The sequence below is a fragment of the Gracilinanus agilis genome, chromosome 6 (genome assembly GCF_016433145.1).
Source record: "Gracilinanus agilis isolate LMUSP501 chromosome 6, AgileGrace, whole genome shotgun sequence".
Taxonomy (NCBI): domain Eukaryota; kingdom Metazoa; phylum Chordata; class Mammalia; order Didelphimorphia; family Didelphidae; genus Gracilinanus; species Gracilinanus agilis.
Window position 1 is genome coordinate 169,083,886 of NC_058135.1, and position 12,435 is coordinate 169,096,320.

The window sequence follows — 12,435 nt, forward strand, 5'->3', positions numbered from 1 at the left end:
CGTCTTCTCTTTCTTTCCCCTCCTCTTTCTTCTGCAGCTCACATGTCACTTTGGGTTCCCTGGAATTACATGTTTGCACAAAACAAGGTGTTTGCAAAAGATGAGAATAGGATAAGTTCCTAGTAAAGTCAGATTACTTGTTAATGATGTTGAAAAATGCAGCCCCCTCAACACTCTCTGCTCTCTTTCCTTTAATTGTGTCCCTATTTTCTTTAAGCTCGATTTTTCACCAAAATGAGTCTTTTAGATTAAATGGTTGGTGGAAAGTAAATTGAGTTCTGAGTGGATTCCCTTGTTTGTTTTCTTTTTTTTTTTTCATGGCTTTGCAAAGAACAGTTATGAAGAAAAAACTGTCAGACTTCACTATGCAGTTGGTTCTCCTTGTTTTTTTGGTGTGGAAACCAGCAAGGTGAGATTTATTTTTTCATCTAATTTCTTTATCTTAATTAAGAGGAAAGCTTTTCTTGTATATCAACAATTTAGAAGAAACTATTGGGATATTAGATTACATCAATATAGTTTGAAAAATGGAAAAAAGACTATCCTTATAATAACCTAGGGAGATTAAAGTACCATGTAAAGTTGATAGTTATTCATCTATTACAATAGGATGAAATAGAGACAATAAGTAGAGTTAAAGGGAGAGAAAAGCACTAAAAGAAAAAATACCTAGGAAGTGTTTTCTCTCCATAATTTTAGGTTACGAGGTACTGGAGTAAATATGTTATATCTGCTACAATTCCAAAATTATTATAACTGAAAGTCAAATAGACAGCTACAATTTAAAATACATTTTAATGGACTTCTATATTTTGGTCAATATAGCAAACACAAATGATATTTGATCTTAAACCTCTAGGTGGAGATAGCAGACAACTTCAGATTCTTAAACAATAAAACAATAGCTTGATTTATTAATCAACTTTTTCATCTTATAAATTTAGAAACCATTTTCAAAATGACAACTAAATGGCAAATATTTATTTTTTAAAAACGTTATTAATTTCCTATTGCCTATATTTCCTAAACATATGATTATCTGGGACTGTAATCTATAACTTCATTTTAGATTTTACCTAAAGAATTTATATGAATCACTAGAATGATATCTTGAGTTAAGTGTGTTTAGAATTTTTTCAAAACAATAGAAACTGTCTTTCCAGTTATATAATAAAATTCCTATATACACTTTGAATGTAATCATTCTGTTTGTTAATTAAAAACAACCAAGATGTTCATTTTTTTGATACTCTAGGTAGGCAACTTTATTAAAATATAATAGGGTGAGATCATAATAAAGACAGTATTCCCAATAAAAATGTTTTGCTTTTAAAATATATTGAAAGGAAACATCTTCAAATTTGAAAATATAAACTATTTTATGTTAAATATTGACTCTGAAGGAAAAATCTGAAATGCAAATTTTAAAATGTAGGATTTTGGTATGGAAATGTTTAAGTGAAACTTCAGTATTATCTTAGTTATGTGTCTTCAGATAAGTTACTTCACTAATATAGAAACTTTCTAGGCAATCAGAGATAAAAGAATTTGTACATATAGTTTTCAAAATGCTTGTAAAGGTACACACAATTAAATGTTTTCTTTGTTCCTATTACAATGTGTGTTAGCTGTCATTTTTGTGGGTGTGCTATGGTCTCTCTGGTTGCTCTGGATGAGTGTATGTGTGTGTGTATTTTCATATGATTTATATGTGGATAGTGTCATTGGTAGTTTTTAGATAGAATTTGTCTTGCTCAAATAAACTAAAAAATACTCTTCTTCTTGGTGTAATAATGAATACAATGCAATCATGATGAAAATTTGGTTATTTAGTCAAATATCTGCTTATTATTCTTAGATTTTATGTTTGCATAGTACTTATAAACGCTAGATTGTATGATACTATATAAAATTGGTCAGTATTTTAAAATATCAAAATCATTCTCAGAGACAAAAAAGCTTGTTAAGCTAAGGTGTTTTTTTTTTGTTTTGTTTTTTTACACATATCAGGTTCTGCATTAAAAAGCAAGCTTCACAATCATGTCCTTTTAGATCTGAGAGTGCTTTTGATAGCAATATTGACTATAAAAATCAAAGTCTCTACCACTTTCTGAAGAAAATATAAACCCATTTTGACTTTACTTATATTAACCATCCAAGATATGCCTGGATAACAATCTCTAAAAAATAAATTGTTGTTGTTATGGTAGATTGATTTAAGACTATTGTACCTTTAAGACTATCTGCAGCTCTCTGGAAATGTGTTCACTGATAATCTGTTCTAGGGCCCACCTCCACAGTACTGACATCAGAGGACTCCCTGAGCATGATCAGTGGAATTTCCCTCATATCTATATTGTATTTTATGTTGCCATTGGGTGGAGACATATATAAAGGATGTCATATATGTAGTTTTGGAGATAAAATATATGCCAAGGAAAAAGGAAATATGTCAACAAAATGATACAGAATTCTTACTTTTTAATACAAATAACTGACTTTTCCAGGTCAAGGTTTTTAAATCACTGAGTAATTTTTTTTTATGGCACATGTATGGTTATAATCACTCTCTATCAACAAAGCTAAATTTTACTACCTAATTAAGCTATTATTAACAAAAGAATATTTTTTCAAAATGCATTTTGAAATATAACACTTTTGAAAATGAGAGTCTTGTAAAATATTAACAACAGAAATGTGAGAACTCTTTTGATCTTAAGCATTTGAAGGATTCACTGTTTCATCTCCCTTTTCCACACTGCATGTGTCTTCTCCACACTGTTTGTAAATACATTTGTATTTTTAGTAGTGATAACACAAAAAGGTGACACTAGTAATTTAAGTGGTAGAACTTAGTAAAACAAAATAAAAAAAGACAGAAGAAGAACAAAATGTTCCTATTGTATAAGAACCAACATCTATCAGCTTATAAACTGTCTGTTTAGGTTGGTGCTGGCTGACCCTCAAGAAGATGAAGCTAAGAATAATATTACCATCTTTACAAGAATTCTGGACAGACTTCTTGATGGTTATGATAATCGTCTTAGACCAGGATTGGGAGGTAAAATAGTTTTATATTCTCCACATTCTATTTAATGCCCACAGGATTTAAATGATAGTATTAATTAATCATTTAGTAAGTTCTTATTCATGGATGACTTTATGCCTATTTAAGTACCAAAATTTAAAAACAAAAACTTGTCTAAAGATACATGTCATATTTTTTATTTTCTCTGTGCTCACATGAATAGATTGATCAGCAAACATTTATTAAGTGCCTATTATGTTCCAGGCACTACTAATTCAAATGCAATAAATAAAATAATACGTACTCAAGGATAGCTTAATTTAAAATATGTTTCAGAGATACATACACACAGATAGGTGAATAGATGGACAGATACATCTAAAATTAATAGAAGCATAACATTTTCTTTGATTTATAAAATATGTATCATAAATTGATTTATTATGTCTGAAATAAAAGAGTTTTAAAATGTTACATTGAAATCTACTGCAAATTAAATCAACACCTATGTGCATCTACACAGTTTTATTAGTTTTGTTTTACAGCTTTCTCAATAGAACTTTTCCTTTGATGAAGTCCTATAAAGTGAAATAAAAATATAATACAATTATAATAAACTCTTTTAGCATCTTCTGATGATATTGTTTTCAAATGTTATTTTGTGTTATACTATATGGCACCCTGTACTAAGTTTTTAAAGCCATTTTACAACATAGTAGCTAATGCATATATAAATGTGGCAGAGACCGTGTATAACTTCCAATAATAAAAAAGTAATTTTCAACAAAGAAAGATAATCAACTTTAGTCATTAATTTAAAGGAAATTAGTCTTAGTTAATCGGTTTACTTTAATCATCCCTTGGAATGGAGCTAGATAGTAGTGAGTAGTATTCGCATAAGTATGGACTGGTGTAAATTTCTAAATAGAGGTTAATGAGTTGAGAAATTATGGTCCTCAGTAATATCCACAATTACCTTCTCAGGGATGAAAATGTTTACATGCCATTCTTAATCACAAATATACACACAGAAAAAGTGATACACACACAGAGAATTTTTTGATAATTCGGATTGAAGGGGAAAATAGGTAAACCAGTGATACCTATCAAAAATTTACTTACCTTTTTTAAGGGGTAATATAAAGATATTTAATAAATAAAGAGTCAATATGGATTAACTACTTTCAAGTTGTTTATAGAAATGATTTCCACTTAATATTTGGAATGTTTTTATTAAGAACTAGTAAGTGATCTTCTATGCTATAAAGAGAATTGACCCTTAATTAGCAAATTAGCAGTTGTCCTTTGAATGGGTAGATTTGGATTAAAAAACTGAAAATGAGCATTTTTCTTAGATTACTGGTATTTTAAACTAGTAATGCCTAGAACCAAGGCAATTTAATTTTATTTTTCCGTTAAAATTGAATCCCTAGAAGTGAGATTTATTAATAAAAATTCTTTTATATAATTAGCATATGTTTAGTGCTAATGGAAATAAGAGATTAACTTTTGTGTTGGCATATGTGGCAATCAACCACTGTCAAGCATTTGTGAAAGGAAACTGTGCCAGGCATAAAAAGCTATTTAGGATTCATGATATGTTGTTTGTAGAGGCAGGACGTTTTCAAGAAGATTTTCTCCCTAATGATATGGGATTATATCTACTTACAAAATGGGTTATCTCTTTAGGCATTTAATAGTAGCAAATACAGATAAAATATAAAGGTCCAGTAAGGCCCACTGAAAAGATCAAAGGATTGATCAAAGGGTTGATTCCCTCATCATTAAAAATGGATTCTACCATTAGCCTGTCAATTCAACTAAAATATCTCTCATGTCTTTTCCCACTGCTGCCATTTTATTTTAAGCATTTAACAGTTTTTTGATTAGAAAACTTCCCAGGATCTCATCTGCAATAAATGAAATAATTTTTTTCTAACTATCACTTTGTTCATGTTATATTCTTTGCTCCAAAAAATGTGACTTCTAATTTCACACAAAATAAACTCTAATTTCCTACTTAATAAAGACATTAAAGCTTCCCCCTCCCCGCCCCATGGCCCTCTAGAATTTATCTATAATCTCACTTCCCACAACTCCTCTCAGTGCAATTTCTCATTCTTTCTTAGACACACAATGGACATTTTTGCCTCAGAAGCTTTATTCATACTAATTCTCAACCTGAAATTCAGGTCTTGTTGCTTCTTCTTTGCTGAGCTAAATCTTCATTTCATTTTTTTAAAGGAAACCCAGCTGATCTTACTCCAATTTAAAAGCAATTATTAATACCCTTGCAATAGTGACTTATATTTATATAGCACTTTAACATTTGCAAAGCCTTTATAGATGTTGTAAATTCATTTAGTCCTTCCTTAACAACCTTGGGAGGTAGATGCTAATATAATCCCCATTTTACAGGTGAAGAAAATGAAACAATGATCTGTCCTCTGTTAGAGGGGTAGTAACTATGTAAGGCTGTATTTAAATTTGGGATTCCCCAGCTAAAACTCTAGAACTATCTCTACTATGCCATGAAGTTACACACTAGGAACACTGCTGCTAGGTTTTGAGGCTACCCAGAAAAACATGAAATATTCCCTACTCTTAGTTAATATTCTTTTGTGTTGAGGAGAAGGGGGAGGGATAACATATACAAAGATAAAGAAATGTAGACACATAAACAAAAAAAGTACAAAATAATTTCTAGAAAGGGAAGCACTAACAAATGGGTTCTTATTTAGGAAGTAAATTTTCAGCAGAACCCAGTCAGGATTTTAGATTAAAAGAACAAATGATGAAGAAGGAAATAATCCTCACATTGAGTGACACGTTTCTGAAAACTGAAATGCTGTATGTTGTGAAAAACAATAGAAAACAATTTAGCTCAACTGCCAAGTTAATGAGGAAAGAATCAGCAAACTTCCCCCAATTGCTTTATCACAATTCTCTTTTCTTTCTCTCAGTGTAATTTCTCTTTTGTACTTTTGGGGCCATTCTTTTATTATATACTATTTTATACTGAAATTTAGCTATTATGCTATATAATCTTTATGTATAAATGGGTACATACATATATAGAAGATCTTTCTATGTATGCATATATGTATAATATTTTAAAATGGAAATGTAGATTCCTTTCAGGAGGGACTGACTTGCATATCCAGTTATTTTCATGTTTTTGTCCATCAAATGAAAAATTTGTAATATTACTAATCATCTAAATTTCATCTATAAAATGAAGATATCTTCTTTATAGTGTTTTTATACTAATAAATATAGGATAACATTACAATATTTTGAAATAAAAAGAAAATGTACATCCCAAATGTCAGAAATTATTACTCCTTCAGTTTATAGGAATTCATAACCTGAAATTATGCAGAATCAATTTAGATTGAAATGGAAGCAATTATTGATATAGATTAATTTCTAGAAGATTAAGGGAGATGTGAGGCTTCTGACTTATTGATTAGAGCATTTATTTGGATTCAAATGTAGAATCATAAGTATTTGAGAGTGAGAAGGGATCTTGAGAAATTTTATCCCAAATCTTACATTTTATAAATGGGAAAACTAAGATTTGTAAATGAGATTTATTTTTTGGTTATAGATCGCTAAATTCTATAATATACTGAAGATACAGCCCCTCATACAGAAGCCTGGATATCTGAGGACTAGTAAACACAATACATAACCTGAATCTTGGTTTATTCCCCCCCTCCCCTTATATCCATTCATGTGAATTACTGTGCCTCATTCAAGGTTTGTTCTTTAGGATATAGATCCAGATTTATGTGTTTTCTGGGAGGTCAGCTAATTCTAGGAGGAGATTCATGTAACCAGATCAATTTGTGGATAAACAGAACTGGAGAGCTGACCTTAATTGATCAGATTTAAAGAAAATCTATGACTAGCAATTTTTCCTCCTCCCACTTGGCTAATACATTCTGATACTAGAGCTGAATCTAAGCCTTCACCTATCTCTATTCCATCAGTGCTACCCACAAGGAAGTTTCTTTATGAAGAGAGTATGCATACTACCTGGGCAAGAAATGCATTTTTTTTATTCTGTGGCATATAATCTTTATCACATTTTACTAAGTTATCCAGACAATTACTTGAATCATCATTTAATATACAGTAATATTTAGTTTCCCTAAAATAATCAACTATGAAAATGTTTAAATCTGAAATACCCTCTTTTCTTTGAAGACATGAAAAGAAAAAAAAATTGAAAACCCCAAAATTAGTATAGTAGAAAAACCACTACTTCTTGTTATAATGGAATGCAAAACAAATGAAGAATTGATAAATGAATGTATCCCAAATGCAAATAGCAAGTTATGTAACTTAGGAAAAACTACTATGATGTAGTGTATAAAAAGTAGGTAGTCCTTGGAGAAAGATCTGGCTCCATATTCAACTTTTGACATTCATCAGCTCCATACTCATTTAACTTCTCTTTATAAATTTTAAAGTGTCATCTCTGTGTTGATTTCCTTATTCATAAATTTAGGAAAATATGACTTATTCTTTTTGTAACTCATTCAGATAGCCTGACAATCAAACAAACAAAAAAAACCACAAACCCTAAAATGTGAAGCCACCTTGAGATGTCTGTAGTTGCAATGAAATTTTTAGATTACTAATTAAGCAAAAGGCTTAGAAAAAGTCTTGGAAGTAGGAGTTTAGTAACCTGAACCTTCTTTGCAAATGACAAGTAAGGAAATTGTTGGTAGGCTTTTTGTGTTCAAATAGGCTGCTTCATTGACCTTCTCTGATGATAGCTTGTTTGCCTTTAGTATCTTATCTACCAACACCAGTAAATTCAGATTAGCCAAAATTAAGCACACTGATCAGTTTTCCTCTTTTCATCTTCATCTTGATCTTTTTAGCTAATACCACACTATTCAGTCCAGGCATTTTGTGTTACATTTGAGTGTAATGTGATTGTATTCCACATTTTAACCACTGAAAGAGAATTACTTCGGTTTTGGTTCTCTTTCAAGGTAACTGGGCACAAATAGGGTGATTCTAGGAGAACTGTATTGTATTTTCCACAACCTTTGTGTCCAGTATTCCAGTTGATTCATGTTTTTCTGTAATCACAGTAAAAATTTGGGCTTAACTTTGACAATATATCTTAAACACTATACTTGCCTGCAAATAAGGACAGCACTAACATAGCATGAAACTTCACATGATGTTTCTCCTTTTCCCATTTAGCCAATCACAGTTCTAATTGTTATTCTTGTTTTCTCTAAATCCATAAAAAACCCCAACATTTTGTTAACCATGAAATCCATTATGAAGGGACTGACAAGGTAAAGCAAATGATAAACATGCTTCTGCAAGTCTCCTCATTAGTATGCAACTTTACACTTTCCTATTTTAAAAAAAATTGCATGGTGACTATTAACAGGATCATAAATGCACTATTATAAAATGTTTTATGATTTACTTTTATCATGCTAGCACATGGAAGAGATGGGCAAAATTTAGTGGGGAAAATCTTGTCTTCTCAAAAAGAAAGGAGTAAATCAATACTTACATGATTTTATATGCTTTTATTAGTTTATATATATATATATATGTACATATATATATATAGTAAAACCTATGAAAAGATGACCATTCTGCATAAGCAGTCAGGTCTCTACTATTTATGCCACAAAATTTTGCTACTGCCTAAGCATGAATGTAGACTACAAATAATAAAAGTCCTCATGGGTGGCTCATGAAAGTATTCTCATTGTTTTACTGTAGAATTAGCTTGTGCAAGTATAACATTTGCTATTTAAATAAAATAAACTGACACAACTTGACTAAAGATAGTATAAACCACAGACATCACACATGAGTGGTTTATGTTATTATTTTTATAACATCAAGTCATTTTTTAATTTCCCCGTAATTTTGCTCTTAGTTCTTTTGTAGTTATTGGTTATTTGGATCTTGGCTGATACTATTGCCTTGTGCCTTTCTCTCTCTTTCTAGTCCTCTGACACAAGAGTTCTACAGTTGATGCTCTAGCAGGGGTGATGCAGATAGCTCTATATTTGGAACCAAAGAGGATGTGTTCAAATCCTGGCTCTCCAATTTACTTCCAATGCATTTATCGGCTACTCACTTGGCATCTTTGGACCTTTCTCTTCTCATATTTAAAATGAGGGTGTCAGAGTAGATTTTTTATCTAAGGTCCATTCCATCTCCTATTTTTTATCTGATGATCCTTTGCCACAATACTCCGCTCTTAAGGAAAAAAGTTAAACTCTACTTATTGCTTAATCCATGCAAACCTATCCCACCAGTCTATTTCTCTACCCAACCTGGGAGACTTTCTAAATTGATTTTTAATCATGATGCCCTTTCATGATTTAGGTGAAGTATATGGGACCCTTTTCATTATTTAAATGCATGAAGTAAAATTCATAGGATTACAAAGGGCATAAATTACAGAGATATTTTGGTACTCCTGACCAAACTTCTACCTGAAGACAGTTACTTCTTTGATTTTTGCCCCAAGTTCCAAATGAGCTGGCTACTATAGGTGCTAAGATTATAAAGCTATCCAATGCTTTCTGGGAATAGGGAATTTTAATAATATAGCAGGAGTATCATGTTCCTCAATTTTGGGGGGAAGAAAGAACCAAAGCTCAAATTAAAAGAAAATGCAACAAGACATCCTCACAGGAGTTAGAATAAGATTTGAATTATAAGGTCATACAAATATAAATGGGGGGTCTTTGGAGGCCATTCAATATAATTTCCTCTTTTTAAATAAAGAGAAACAAACAGAGGGGGCCTAGTAACTTTTTAATGCCACACAGGAATTCGAATGCAAGATTTGAACCCAATTTCTTTAGCTTCAGACAGTACTTTTTAATACCATGATGCCTTGCTTCCTATATTCTGGGAGTCTTAGGGCAGAAGAACAAAAGCAAATGGGTAATGTTTAGGGAGAAGGAAGGAGAAAGAGTTATAAGTCAGATAGATCTGTGGTCAAGAAAGTTAATTACATGAAGTTTCTTATGTAAGGACATGTTCCTCTATACTCAGAATTAACAAGAAGGAGAGCCCTTATATCTAGTGTGTTCCCCTCCCCACCACCAGGTCAAGAGAGGTGGATCTGTAGAATGATTTGAGAGACTGATCCTCCCAGTGAGCACACTTTTCTCCCTTCCTGTTTTAGAGGGCCAAGTTGCATGATATGGCTCACAAAATAAAAGGCATCACTAAGTTAACCTATTAGTTTGGGTTAAATATGGTAATATATGTCAGTGTTAAAGCTCATCCCCCAACCTCAAAAAAGAGAACATTCTCCTACCTGTTTCCTGTGCCAGGAATTCCTTTAACAAAGAACAAAGACTTTCATACCACAATTAAAGATAAAAGTCTTAAGATGGAAATAGGATCTGGATAATTTACATGTTAATGTAAATTAGTTGTACTCAAAATATAAATGAACTCAGATCTCTTCCTGTTGGAGTAGAGGAGGAGTCTATAGGAAGGTACTGAATACCAGGATAAGAGATGAGATATAACTAAAGAGTGGAAGACAAAAAAAGTGGGGTGGGGGGAATTTTAAGACATGGGAAACAGAATTTTCCTGATTCTATGGTTTTCTTAGCCCCTATTTAATTTCCTGCTTGGGTATGAGATTTGAAGTCAGAGCAGTGCAAATATTATGTCTGTTACTTATTATTTATTTTATATAAATGAAGTATTTCTAGTTGGAGGGCCCTCATTTTTTCACAGATAAAATGAGGTAGTTGGAAGAAATTATCCATAAAGGCATTTCTAAGTATCCCACCAACAACTACCTGCCTTTAAACAATGCTTTAAGATTTGCCAAGTGATTTGATTCCCTTATTTTAGATGTATCTCACAATAACATCGGGAAAGATGTAGTGATAAGTTTTATTATAATTTTTAATGAGTAAACTGAGACTCAGAGAAATTCATATATTCACTATGACAAAAGTAGTAAAAATGTCTATAGTGCTATCACGTAGAAGTTAGAACTACTCACTTCAAAACTAATATCCTCTTCACTGCTCTACATCATGTTCCTTCCTCTATTGATTAGAGAGAAGGCACTTGAATCAGAAAGGGGAAAACCTTCATGTCAAAAGTGAAATTTCAGTTGTGAATTGAAAGAAGCCTAGGGATATTGTGAGACAAAGATGGAGAACCTTCTAATCCTGGGGAACAGTAAATGAAAATGGTTGATATTAGGAGAGAGAGTGCCTTGGAAGAATAGCAATAAGACCAGTGACACTTGCTTGAAGCATAAGTCATGGAGTATAAGATTTAAGGAGACTAAAAAAGTGTGTGGGAGAGTATCCTGTTATAAAGGCATTCAAATAACAGATGTCTTTGTTTTGAGGTGATAGAAGTCTGTTGAGGTGAGAGGTAAGACACCCTCAAACCTGTACTTTAGAAAGATCTCTTTGGGAGCTAAGGGGAAGATGAAACAGAAGAGTTAGATATTTGTGACAGGAAGATCAACTATCATGCTTTTGCTTTAGTCCAGATGTGAGGTGATGAGGACCTATATTAGGACAGTAACCATGTCATAGGAGAAAAGGGATATATATATATATATATATGAGGTGTTACGAAGGTACAATACTAAGGCCTTTGCAATATAGGCAGTTGCAGAGAATAAAATCTAGGATGACACCTAGTTGTGTGACAAGAATCTAGAGAAGATGATATCAAGAAGAGAATAATAGCATCAAAGACCAAAGTGAGGTCAAGAATGAGGACTGAGGAAAGGTCATTATATTTTTCAATTAAGAGATCATTAGTTATGTTAGAGAGAGCAGTTTCATTTGAAAGCTGAAGTGGGAAATAGAATTAAGAAGATAGCTGTGAGGAAGGAAGTGGGAGTATCTATTGTAGATGACTTGCTTAATGAGTTTAGCCACAAAAAGTGAAGATTTGGGGACATAGCTAGGAGGAAAAGATGAATCAAGGGGGAAATTTTAGAAGATGGAGACAAAATAGACCTTTTTAGGCAGTGGAAAAGCAGTCAATAGACTTGGTCAGAAAAAATTCATGATCTCTCTCAATTTTCTGTGATCAGATTGGGGATTTCAGAGTTGATAAGCATAAGAGTAGAACATTTGAAGGTGATGTCAAGATGAAGACTATGACTATTGATGAGTGTGGATGTCAAAGGGTGGAGTACTGGGTCACAGGAAATGAGAAAACTGAGTTCAGTGAATTATCAATATGTATAGTGAATTCTTTTAGTAGGATGGTAGAAGTTGGACAAGATATATGACTCTGAGTCAGGCAGTTAAATTCATTAAAGATAGAAAAGGAGTGTCTTGGAGGTCAGTAGACAACATCTATCAGAAGTTCGATTAGGTGCATGATATAGATTTAGTGAACTTCAA

General features: G+C 32.1%; 1 protein-coding gene across 1 annotated transcript in view; it reads left to right on the plus strand.

Annotated features, from left to right (window-relative positions):
- Positions 1-338: 338 nt before the first annotated feature.
- The window catches only part of GABRA2 (gamma-aminobutyric acid type A receptor subunit alpha2), a 103,771-nt gene continuing 91,674 nt past the window's right edge, over positions 339-12,435 (plus strand). Inside the window, exons 1-2 of the mRNA XM_044680353.1 lie at positions 339-409; positions 2,946-3,061. Of these exons, the coding sequence (XP_044536288.1) occupies positions 339-409; positions 2,946-3,061 (187 nt within the window). The remainder of the gene's footprint in view (positions 410-2,945; positions 3,062-12,435) is intronic.